The sequence below is a fragment of the Mustela nivalis genome (genome assembly GCF_964662115.1).
Source record: "Mustela nivalis genome assembly, chromosome: 8".
Classification (NCBI taxonomy): Eukaryota; Metazoa; Chordata; class Mammalia; order Carnivora; family Mustelidae; genus Mustela; species Mustela nivalis.
Window position 1 is genome coordinate 130,513,049 of NC_139027.1, and position 12,772 is coordinate 130,525,820.

Consider the following 12,772-nt stretch of genomic DNA (forward strand, 5'->3'; position numbering starts at 1 on the left):
AAAGAAGGAAACAGCAAGACACAGTAAGAAGAAAAGTGTTTGAAAATGGGGAGGAAAGTACTGTGGAAGCCAGTGTGCATGGGAGGGCATGGCAGGGAGTGAACCGTGGGCAGACAGGTGGGGGTAGAGTGCAGAAGGGCTTTTTGTGTCGTGAGAAGGAGTTTGGACCATCCTGAGGATGGGGATCCCAAAGAGGTTTTTCAACAGGGAAGTGTCCTGATCGGATCAGATCTGGGGTTTGCAAGGAAAACTGCAACAGGATGAACAATTGGGGAGGAGGTTGTTGGGTGTTGCCTGGCTCATAGTAGGGGCTCAACAGGTACCTAGTGAATGACTGAGGCCAGCCCAGGTGAGAGATGATGGGGTTCTGAATTAGTGGCACGTGTTGGAAAAGAGGGTGCCCTTTTTAGCAGAAGCCAGGAAGGTGGGGTTGGTGAGCAGTCTCTTCCTCTCCCATCTTCCCTGATCTATGCAGCCTGGCCTTTTGGGCTGGCTCAGAAACGCAAAACTTGTTGGGCCATCACCCTAACAGCTGTCTAGTTCAAGCTCCTCAGGTTCCATCCGGGACAACCAAGGTTCAACGGAACGCAACCCATCAGAGGCGGAGCCTAGAACAGAATTCAGGTGTTCCATGCTGCTGACAGGGAGCGTTAACGTTGGTTGAAGAATGGCTTGGAGGGCCAGAATGCGGGAAATGTAGGCACAAGCGTGCGGGGGTTTCTGTAGAACGAGAGGGTCCGCAGTCCCCTGAGATACTCGTGGGGATCCCCGCTCCCCGAAAGGCTGATGTTCTACTCTAATTGCCTGTCTCCAGCCGCCGGACGGGAACGCGGGGACGCATGGATGCACGGATGGCTGGCTGGGGAGGCTGGGACGCTGCGCCCACTCGCGGGAATTTCCTCTGAAAGAGAGCGAAACTTTAAACTGGAAAACTCTTTTCCTTGAAACGCCACCCGAGCCCTCCTCTTCCCCACACCCCAGCTGCGGCCTTCCCGCTTTCAGGGATGGGGGGAACTTCCTCAGGCCTCTCCGTCCGCGGTGGGGACACTTTCGGTTCTGCCGGAATTCCCGGAGGCTGCCGGGGGAGAACATTTGGGGGTGGTGTCCCTGGGGCGTCTTCGCAGCACGTGGGGATCGCTCTTCTCTCCTTCAGCTCTCGGGGAAGACTGCTAGCTCCCTGCGCCCTTCAGCTTGGCCTCTGAGCCCCAGGGGCGAGGAGAGGAGGCAGTGCTGTTCCTGGGACTACGCGCCCTTCCCGGCGCCAAAAGCGCGTCGCTTAACTCCCGGGAGAATTAGACTCCTAGGAATGTCCAGGGGAAATCCCGGTGCGAGTAGTCGTCAGGAGCTCCGCCCCCCCAACGAAGCTGACCGCGATTGGTCCCCGAAGACCCCGCCCATTTCCTGGGAGAGGGGGGCACGGGCTAGGGGAGTTACTAGAGGCCCAGTGCCCGCACCCCTACTCCGTCGCCTGGCATTCACCTCGCCATGGTTCTTCTGCCTCTGCGCTGTGTCTTCTGGGGCTCCTTGTTGACCGCCGTGAGTTGAATTTCTGCTCCGACCCGACAAGGGACAGGAGAGGGGGGAAGGGGAAGAGAAGCAATATTTCGGGGACGGGACCTTCCTAGCTGATTTTGGGAGGACAGACAGGTGGGTAGAGAAGCCGGGGAAGGTAGCCCGGGGTCCGGGCTGTACGAGGTAGGCTGCCTCTGTCTTCTTCCAGGTTGGGGTCCTAGGTAGTCCACAGAGGGCGTGTAGTGGGGGCACTGCAAAAAACGTGCACCTGTGGTGTAGATGGGGATGGGATTTGGGGAGCCTCAAGCCTTTATTTGGTCAAAAGGCTGCAGTCTAAATTTGTTGCTTCAGAGGCTGGCTGCACAGAGACTGGCGAGGGGTTTCAGAAGCCAGAAGGGAGGCTGGGCAAGGGAAGAGGCGGGTCTGGTCGGTTTCCTGTCCCTTTTCCATTGTGGACAGATGCCAGCCTCTATGAGGGGTTATCATATCCTGGCCACCTGGAGCTGCCTTCTTGTGGGAATAAGGGTGGGGGCAGAGGGCCAGGTACTGCTCTGAGAAGGCAAGGAGCTTTTCACTCTCCCATGCCCACCCCCAATCCTGGGTGATCCAACCTAGGAGGCATACCTCCTGAATTTAAGATGATATAGAAGACCTTTGCTGGGGGAGATGCGTTGCGTAGTTCATGGGACCCAAGAAGGGGCTAGAAGACCAGCAGGGGTTTCTCCAGGCACCAGGAAGTCTCAGTTTATGCCCAGCCAAGCATGTCTCCGGGATTTTCAGAAGCCCACACTTGACTCACTTTTTGTTTAAATCTATTTTGGTAGTTCCTCATTCTGGAGGCTGGGAATCCCCCAAGTACCTGACCCTCTCATCCCAAACCCTCTGGCCTCCCCGTACTTTCAAGGGCTGTAGTTTCTGGCATGAAGTCTGAGTAGGAAAGACCCATGGAGGGTTTGGGGAGTCAGCAGCAGGGGAAGAGAGTCAGTGGGGAAGCTGCTTTGGTCCCAGAACTTTCATTTTCACTCTAAGCAATGGTTCTTAGGGAGAAAGGATGCAGGAAGAAGGTGGAGCTGGAGAGAGGAGGAGGGGGAGGAGGTTGTAGGAGGTTACTGGAGGAAGAGCCAGGCGAGGTAGTGTGACGGGTGATCTAGGCTTCTTAAGAACCTACTGCCAGTTTGGGCTCCAGGTAGAGACTGGGTGGTGACAAAAAGAGCAGGGACTACTTGTAAGAGCTTCCCATGTGTCAGGCTCTGAGAAAAATCCTTTATAGGCATTCATGGTCGGATTTTTTTTCAACTCCCCCATCACACAGTTAAGCCAACTGAGGCTCAGAGAGAGAAAATAGCTTGCCTGAGTTCTCATAGCTAGGTGGAACCTGGATATAAATCTACATCTGCCTGATTGCAGAGACTTCTCTGAGCCTTGGTCCTGAGCTGCTTTGTGTTAGAAGGACTGGGGCTATGGAGTGGGAGCTGGAGATTGACAAACTTTCAGATGGGTTTGAAAATGACAAAAGATATCCGCTGCTCTGGGAGTCTGGTGGGAAGGTCCACAGGGTTGCAGGAAGAACATTCACAGGATGTGGTAGAGGAATCAACAGACCTGTATATTTCCTTCCCCATTTGGAACAAGAAGCTTCTCTGCAAGTAATCATCTCACCCAAGCTGAATGAGAGCCACCAATTAGGCAGAATCCAGGGTGTTCGTCATCCCAGCAGATATCCATATACGTGTGATAATTAAAACTGCCATTGAAATGAGCTAGCTACTGTGCCGGACTGTCTATGGATATTCATTCTGATTTTCACAACCTTATCTGTGGAGCAGGCGCTACTCCCATTTTAGAGATGTGGAAACTGAGGCTAAGAGAAACCAAACTAGTAAGTGTTACAAAGGCAAGATTAGAGCCTTAAGCGGTTTGACTCTCAAGCCTGTGCTCTTTTCACTGGCTCTTCCTGAAGTGTGGCATGATTTTAGGGAACACGCAGATATAGAACTAAACAACAGAAATTAACTTTACACTTCTATACTTCTATTACAATCCTCTCTCTCTCTCTCTCTCTTTTGAAGGAGGAAATCTCTGGAGCTTGAATAGAGTTAAAACCTCTCCGGCACTTGCTACTTGTCCTTTTTTTTTTTTTTTTAAGATTTTATTTATTTATTTGCCAGACAAAGAGCACAAGTAGCAGAGAGGCAGGCAGGCTCACTTTAACCCACTGAGCCACCCAGGCGCCCCTCTAATACTCCTTTAAAAACAAAACAAAACAAAACCCAAGCCAAGGGCAGACCTGAAGAGGAAGGGCTCTGCTGGGTTTTTAATAACATTGTTGCATTTCTGTTGAATTTATTTTTAGGGCTACCGTTTATTTATGAGAAGTGATACTGGCTCTTCTCTCATGTCAATGATATAAAGTTTACATTTAAACCCGATGCATTTAAATTAATGAGAAGGAATTAATAATAGCATGGGTGGTACCTGGATGGAGTAAAAATAGCACGGGCAAGACCCAAGTTGTTGGAGAGGGGGCAGTATTGAGACCTGAGCGCCCACAGATTCTATCTTTGTGTGACCCTGGGCCAGTGCCCCACCTCTCTGGTCCTTAGGCTAGTCGCCTATAAAGCAAAAGCACTGGATTGGAACCCTTCCAGCTTCACAGTCCTGGCATTTCATGAGGAAGGGGTTGGATTGGATCAGCGGATGATGAGTGTTTGGAGAGGAGAAAAGGGTGGGGAGCCGATGAAGAGAAGGAAGGGGCCAAGTGCTAAATATAGCCCCAGCCAGAACTAGGACCAGCTGAAGCCAGCTAGCTTCATGACTCCAGAGGAGGTTCTGGAGTCCTCCTGTGTTTCTGGGTCTTTGGGGAAGAGGAACAGCTCAGGAGTCGAGCCAAAAGGCAGATCTGTTTGGTTCAGGGAATATTGTGATGTTCCAGTGCAATCACTTTGTGAAATGCCAGACCAATCCTCTGGGTCCTTTTATAATCACATCAGTTGGCAGTTTAGTTAAAAACAAACACACCAAGTAATACGCAGGCTCCATTTTTCTGCTCCAGACTTCAGTTCTAACCTCTGTCCTGGCTGATTTCCACCTCTCTGCCAGCTGTAGCAGAGATTGCAAGACCCCCGCCAATCACCCCATTCTGTTTTTAGGTCCACCCAGAATACACTGCATGCAGAGAAAAGCAATACCCAGTAAACAACCAGTGCTGTGATTTGTGTCCTCCAGGTGAGCTGCCAACCCCTTGGCCCTGTAGTGGGACCAGACCCTTCCTGGTTCGCTGGCAGACACAGACTCCATGTGTCCACTGCCCACTCCAGTCTTAAATGACCCCTGGAGATTCTTCCCATCCCTGCCCTGCTGTCAGAATGTTCTGGGTTCCCTCTCTGTCTATCCAGCCCTAGGGTTCCTATCTCTTCTATGACCTCCACCAGACTATGAAGTCTGGAAGGGTCCAAGACAGTCATCTTTAAGCACCCCCCCCCACACACCCCAGCCTGCTCAGTTTTGGATAAGTGTCTGACTAATTGAGCTGGCTGGAACCATCTCATTTCCCAATGTTTTCCAGGACAGAAACTGGTGAGCGACTGCACGCAGACCATCAACACAGAATGCACTCGTTGCAAAGAAGGCGAATTCCTAGGCACTTGGAACTCAGAGAGACACTGTCACCAGCACAAATACTGCGACCCCAGTGCGTGGGCTGCTGGGGAAGGGGTGTGCTCGAGCTGGGCTGACAGTCTAGCTCATTCCTGGCAATGGAGCCCTTACTTTTTTTCATAGCCAGAGTCTGCTCTGATTGGCTGCAGTTTGGGATGTCCGGGTTGTTAAATAATTTGATACTTATCCCTACTTGGAAGATGGTTTAAGAAAATAAAGGCGGGGGTGCCTGGGTGGTTCAGTTGGTTGGGCGACTGCCTTTGGCTCAGGTCATGATCCTGGAGTTCCAGGATCAAATCCCACACTGGGCTCCCTGCCCGGCAGGGAGTCTGCTTCTCTCGCTGACTCTCCTCTCATGCTCTCTCTCTCTAATAAATAAATAAGAAAAATATTTTTAAAAAAGAAGAGAAAAGAAAAGCGGGACATGTGAGGAGCAGATCGCCCAAGCACGGCTGGCAAGGTGTCTCTATCCTTCCTACCATCTCTGTTCAGACCTAGGGCTCCGGGTCCAGAGAGAGGGCACCTCAGAAACAGACACCACTTGCACGTGCCATGAAGGTCTCCACTGTACCAGCGAGGCCTGTGAAAGCTGCACTGTGCACAGCCTGTGCCCCCCTGGCCTGGGAGTCAAGCAGATCGGTACGTGGCCTGTCTGGGAGTCTGCTCTGCAGGCAGGAGATGGGAGCTGAGGCTCCAGGAGAGGGGTTGGGCACTGGGCACTGGGCACTCAGTCTTGATCCCCCTGCCTTGGGATCTCTGCTTGGTGAGCAGAAAACAGAAAGTTTCTCATCCTGCCTCCAGCTCTGGGCATCTGCCTGCGGTGGATGGTGGGAGGAGGCTTCTACCGGGGAAGCTCTGGGCTGGGGGACAGCCTTTGACACAGGCAGTTTGTCCTGCCCGGCCATTCCACCAGTTCCTTTGCGAGCTGGACAGGTGGTCCACTGTGATGATGAGTGCCGCCTCCTCCCTTCCAGCTACAGAGGTTTCTGATACCGTCTGCGATCCCTGCCCCGTCGGCTTCTTCTCCAATGTGTCATCTGCTTTGGAAAAGTGTCACCCTTGGACAAGGTACAAGGATCCATCCCTTGTGTTTCCGGCCCTAAGAGGGGTGTGGGACCACTTCCATTCTCTCTGACTACCTGTCCTTCAGCCGCTGCTCCCCATGTCCACACACTTTTGCAGTTAGAGAATTCTGGAACATCCTCGTGACCACTTCTCAGCATTTTTTTGCCCGCTGTCTCGGTGGTAACAGATGCTGCTGATCTTCTAAGTCTTCATGAAACTCGCTTCTTAGGGGCACCATGACACCTCTCTTGCTTTCCTCTACCCCTTCTACCTGGTTTCCTTGGCCTTTGTTCTAGGCTCTACTCCCCAATCACTTTGCCTGCCTTGCCTGAGCGTCTCATCTCTGTCCATGGTTCCCAAACCACATCTCCTGTCCAGATCTGTCTCCTGGGTTCCAGACAGTTATATGCCATCACTGGGGGGTCCAGCTCCATGCAGGTGACCCACAGGTGCCAAATGGGCTCGCTTGCCTGCCCTTTTATCCTCTGGAAAGATACTCCCACGGGTCTGGGTACTTGTCCCATGGTCCCTCCCAAATCAGTCACCAGGTCCTGTTTCGGGATTCCTTCTTCTTACCTTCACGGTCATCACTGTGGTCTGTACAGTGCCTTTACTCCCCACCGGCCTCCCTGCCTCTGCTCTCTCCCGCCCACCCTCTTGCCACAGTGAGCTTTCTGCAGTGAATTTCGGATCCTGGTGCTCCCGATGTATAACGCTTCATGGCTCCCTGTGCATTTAGGATGAAACCCAGACTCCTTTGCACAGGTCCCAACCTTCAACACGTTGTTGGTTCTCTTGCCTCCAGCTCTCCTGCTTGGAACACCCTTCAGCATGTGCCCGATTAATTTTTACATTTAACTTTAAAAAAATGGGTGAGACAAACTCCTGGGACACGAGGCACAACGAAACCTAGGGTGACCAGTCTCCTTTTACCCTGTTCCTTGGCCACTCAGTACTCCCTGGAGGTAGCTACTCTTCCTGTGTGTCCTTCCAGAGATTCTATGGGCAAACAAATAAATGCATGCACGTGCAAACACATATATTTTCCACACAAATACCAGGATTCCTTACAATTCTTTCTCATTTGTTTCCTGTCTGCCTTGCTCCAGAAGACTGCCAGTTCCTTCAGTGTAGAGAATTGGCCTTGGTGGTTTTTTTTTTTTTTTCTTCCAGTGATGCATTCCTTATGCCTACATCAATGCTTGGTGCGCAGTAGATGCTCAATAAATCTTTACTGAGAACTGCTGAATGCTAACTGGGGGCGGCTGGGTTAGTGGAATCAGAGCACTGGATCCCAGCATCAGTGCAGCTTAGAATGGTTGTGACCCCACATAAGTTATGATCCTTGTCTGAGCCCCAGTGCCCTCATTTAGAAAATGGGAATGACCTTCACTTCACAAGGCATGAAGAAAAAACACGTAGGAGTGTCTTGTAGACGCCCAGGCACCCTTATGTACACGCTTTCTTTGTAGCTTCTCACCTTTTCCCCCCCTGCTTTAGGTGTATTTTTCTTGGCGATGTTCTCTTCTGTCCACTCCTCCCAACTCCGCCTAGAGCTATGTCTTTTTTTTTTTTTAAAGATTTATTTATGTATTTATTTGACAGACCATAAGTAGGCAGAGAGAGGAAGGGAAGCAGGCTCCCTGCCGAGCAGAGAGCCCGATGTGGGGCTCAATCCCAGGACTCTGGGATTACGACCTGAGCCGACAGTAGAGGCTTTAACCCACTGAGCCACCCAGGCGCCCCTAGAGCCACATCTTCATCATCCCATGTCGAGATGCATGTGCGGGCCTCCCGGCTGTACTTATCTGGAATTTCTCCTCCTGAGCTCTCTGGCCCCCTGAGTCCCGTCACTGTATGGTCCTCTGGTTGGATGCTGATGCAGTATTACCAGCTGAATCCGGGTGAAACCTTCATGGCTGATCACCAGTGATCTGCTTCTAAAGCCCAGTTTTCTGTAGTTCCTTCGCGCTGTCTGGCATGCCCCCCACCAAATCCCTCAAATCACGTTGTCCTGCTTCGGTTTGAAGGTGCTGCTGCTCTAAATTTACATCCTTCATGGGGCACCTGAGTGGCTCAGTGGTTAAGCCTCTGCCTTTGGCTCAGGTCATGATCTCAGTGTCCTGGATCGAGCCCCGCATCGGGCTATCTGCTCAGCAGGGAGCCTATTTCCCCCTCTCTCTCTGCCTGCCTCTCTGCCTACTTGTGATCTCTCTCTCTCTGTCAAATAAATAAATAAAATCTTTAAAAAAAATTTACATCCTTCTAGGCCACTCAGATCTCCTTTCCCTAGGGCAGCCTTTCTGATGACCCTTAACCCAGAGGCTCTCAACTGAGCAATTTTTCTCGCTAGGGGACATCTGGCAATGTCTGGAGACATTTTGGTTGTCACAGCTGGAGAGGGGCCGCTACTGGGATCTAGTGGGTGGAGGCCAGGGGTGTTACTAAGCAGCCTGCAGTGCACAGGAGAGCCCTGAAGCAGAGAGACATGTGGCCCCAAATGTCAGTAGTGCTGAGTGTAAGAAGCCCTGCCTTAGCCTGAACTCATCATCCCTCTCATCCAGCTACTGTGGGTTTGGTCTCCCCTGCTCTGAGTGATTCCCAGTTCACTTCAGCCTATGGGAGAAAGCACTGCACTCCGTAGAGACTCTCTGATTATTCCTCCTTCAAGATGTGCAACAATTTTTTCTCTGCACTCATGAGTTCCATAAGAACAGAGTCTGTGTCATTCCCATAACAGCCAGCATCGGAGGGTGCACACAATATCTGCTCGGTGAACCTGAACTTGTTGGTTTTGACGGTCTCCCTCTGGGGTTGGAAATCTTATGGTTGGAGAAATTTCATGTCTTTTTTTTTTTTTTCTCTCTCTATGTCTGTGTTGTGTGTGTGTGTGTGTGTACGCGCACGCGCGCGCACACACACACACACACACACGCATGTCTGTCTGTGCACAGCTGCGAGACCAAAGGCCTGATGGAGATTCAGGAGGGGACTAACAAGACGGATGCTGTCTGTGGTGAGTCTTGGAGAATGGGTCCTGGGAGCAGGCTCGGGAGGCGAGGAGCTCAAGGGGAACAGAGGGGCACAGAGATGAGGGGGGGTGGGTTGCGGGGAAGAGGGAGAGCAGGTGGTGAGAGGACGGAGCAGTTTTGGGGTTTTGAGGCATCCCAGCTTTGCCACTTATCCTTGGAGCCTGGGCAAGTCATCTCCCTACTCTGAGCCTCAGTTTCTTCATCTGTGAAATGGGCTGATAGCAGCAGCTCCTTTAGCAGCTTGGGGGAAGTGCCTGGCATGGGTTCTCACGCTTTCGAGGTGTTCCAGCAATGCTCTTCAGCCACTCTGCGTTTCAACCACCAGCGTGGTGGGACACTGTTCCTCTCAGGGCCTCGGTTTTGATTTTAGAATGAGGGGGTTGGCCCACAGCACAGATCACAGACTCCAATAACTGCAGGGACCAGGCAGGTGCTATCGAGGAGTTGAAAAGTCACTGCTAAGACAAAGACATTTTCTCTGTTTTTTTTTTTTTTTCTTAAGACCTGCTTTCCTCTGGGCAGGGCTGGGACTAGAGTGAGGCACTTGCCTTGGACACAGTATTAAAGGGGGTGCGAGAAAAATGCAATCATCAAGATCAATAACACTTGATACCTTCTTTTTTAAAAAATCAAAGCTATTGTTAAAAAAAAAAACCCTTAGGGAACAAAATATCAAAATTTACATAAAAATGTGATCCAGCCCTGCCTCACTTGCCTCAGCCTAATCCCAGCCCTGGTTCCAATAAAACTTTATTTAAAAAACAGCCAGCCATGGGTGCCTGGGTGGCTCAATCATTTAAGTGTCTGACTCCTGATTTCAGCTCAAGTCATGATCTCAGGCTTATTGGCCATAGTTTGTTGATGTAATTTTCAAAACATGACACTGAAATATTACTTTTCTTGATTACTGAGTTTTTTGGTGTCCCCTTAGATTTTGTCCCAAGGTGAATGCTTCACTTGCCTTCCCCTAGTCCCTGCTGTGCATCTCTCATTTTCCCATTTAGGATAGAGACTTAGGTCCAAGAAATACTTTACTTCCCTTCATTCTTCTATAACAAAGACAACCTGCAGACGTAAGATGGACCTCGGCACCGGACAGAGGGTGGGGAGGTATGAGGCGTGGGGAGACAGAGTAGACAGCTACCACTCCTCAGTTTTGGCGAGGGGTGCCAGGCAGGGCTGCTGGCCCGTTGCGGCTGGATCTTCCAAACTTCTAAGAGAAACCAGATATCCTAATACTCAATATGCCATCTCCCAATTTAAAAAAGTTGGCAAGTATTTCAAGAATTCCTTTTTTTTTTTTTTTAATTTGACAGAGAGATAGAGAGAGAGAGCACAAGTAGGCAGAGCGATGGCAGAGGCAGAGGGAGAAGCAGGCTCTGCGCGGAGCAAGGAGCCCAGTACGGGGCTTGATCCCAGACCCTGGGATCATGACCTGAGCCGAAGGCAGCCCCTTCACCAACTGACCCACCCGGATGTCCCTCAAGAATTCTTTTTTAATGTGCTGGTCACACTAAACACATAGGGTCACATTCTCCCAGGGCCACCCGTTTGAATCGGTGGATATGAGATGGGCTCAGCCATTGAAGGATTTGAGAGTCCTTAGGCATGGAGGTTGGTGGGGGGGGTGCCGCTGGCAGGAAGCCGTCACTGAAGTCTTGATTTCTCCAGGTCCCCCACCTCGGATGAGGGCCTTGGTGGTGATCCCCATCACCATGGGGATCCTGCTCGCTGTCCTGCTGGTGTCCGCCTGTGTCAGTGAGTCCCCGGGTGGGGAGGCGATGAGGGAAGGAGGAGGGAGAAGGTACAGAAGGGGCCACCTGTCTCCTGATCTGACTTCACCAACTCCCTATCTTATTTCTCTCCGCGCCCCCGCCCCCAGGAAAGGTGGCCAAGGAGCCAGAAAATAAGGTAGGTCAGCCCTGGGGAACCAGCTCAGGGTTTTGGCAAGCTGGAAAGAAAGCCCGACTGAGTGTTGCCTCTGTGGCAGGAAAACTGCTTCAGGGTCTGCTCCTGTGGCGGGTAGGGGAAGGGACCAGGGCTGGGCTGCATGGACCCCTCCTCCCATTCACTCCTCGGCACCAGCAACCTCTGCCGGCTCCAGAGCTCATCTCCCCACAGAGCAGCCCTGGCACCATGGGCAAGATCTGACATTTCCTGGCATTTAATACATGGGAAACCGTGTCTCTGGGGCCTTGGTGCCCCGTCACTGGCCAGGGGCTGGAAGGGGCAGCTCCTTGGATCTGCGGGCTCCCACTCTGGAAGCTTCTTGACACTCCCTGTGTGGCCAGCAGGGGGCAGGAGGTCTCCATTGAATCAGCTCTGACCCTCCCTTTGGGAAAGGGGAAGGGGCTTGTGTTTGGGGGGAAGGGAGCTCCTTCAGAGGGAAGGGCTATTCGGAGGTATTGGAGGGTAACCTCACGCCTTGGCTCCCCTAAGGTTATGTGGACGGAACACGGGAAGGACCCCGTGGAGGACATGGAGGAATCTCCTGTCCTTCCCCACTCCATTGCTCCGGTGCAGGAGACCTTACACGGGTGCCAGCCGGTGACCCAGGAGGACGGCAAAGAGAGTCGCATCTCGGTGCAGGAGAGAGTATGAGGCAGTGCGCTCCCAGGAGCGTGGCTGCAGGGGAAGACGGGCGCGTGGCCGCAGGGCCTGGAGCTGCGGCTCCAGCTGCTGCGCTGGGCGGCAAGGGGCGGGGCAACCCCTGCGCATCGCTGAGGTGCAGAATTGGAGAACCTTCCACCCCAGCCCTGGAGCCCATTCGGTCTCTCAACTTGCTGTTAAAGATGGAGCTGAAACTTTTTGGCGGCCGTAGAGTAATATCCACCAAACCCTCCAAACCAGCACTTCAGCGCCCAGAGATGTACCCTGGTGGATTCTACGAGCCCAGGAAGATGCTTACGCGAATATCCATTGAGGCGTTGCTTGTGACAGTGGACAGCTAGAAGCCACTTAACTGTCCATCAGCAGGGGACTGGCAAAATAAAATTATAATTTATTTATACAACAGGATCTCAAAAACACTGTCGTGAAAAAAAAAATCAGGTTGCAGAATGATGCTTAGAAATGGAAACATTTTTTTTTCTTAAAGCACATACCCCCGAACGATAGGATATGTCATCTACAGATACGTGTATAATCATAACATACCAGTGTGTATGTAGATTTGACAAGTGTTCTGGAAGGATACACAGAAAAAGCACAGCTTCAAGAGTTGCAATGTGTGGGTTGGGGAAGAAGAGTCGGGGAAGGGTTAAACGACGATTTGACTTTTTTCCCCCAAGAGGAGAGTGAGTTCATATAATGCTTATGTAATTAAAAAAAAAAAAAGTCATCAAACATGTATAAAGGAAAACGGGGGTGGAAATGCTGGGTGACATGAGCTGTTTAACTTGCTGCCAGGCTTACAGAATTAGGGCACTTTTCTGAGGATAAGAACATCCCCAGGCTGTTGCCCTTCCATGTGTGCTCACATTTGGCATTGTGTTTGCAAAGCACTC

The 12,772-nt window shown here is 51.5% G+C and overlaps 1 protein-coding gene across 1 annotated transcript; it reads left to right on the plus strand.

The window, feature by feature from the left end:
• Window positions 1-972: 972 nt before the first annotated feature.
• CD40 (CD40 molecule) lies at window positions 973-12,279 on the plus strand. The gene is made up of 9 exons (XM_082744762.1): window positions 973-1,536; window positions 4,662-4,737; window positions 5,078-5,203; window positions 5,662-5,808; window positions 6,144-6,237; window positions 9,189-9,250; window positions 10,938-11,024; window positions 11,149-11,177; window positions 11,706-12,279. Exons 1-9 carry the CDS (start codon window positions 1,486-1,488, stop codon window positions 11,865-11,867), a joined length of 834 nt encoding a protein of 277 aa, XP_082600888.1. The 5' UTR covers window positions 973-1,485; the 3' UTR covers window positions 11,868-12,279.
• The last annotated feature ends 493 nt before the right edge of the window (window positions 12,280-12,772 follow it).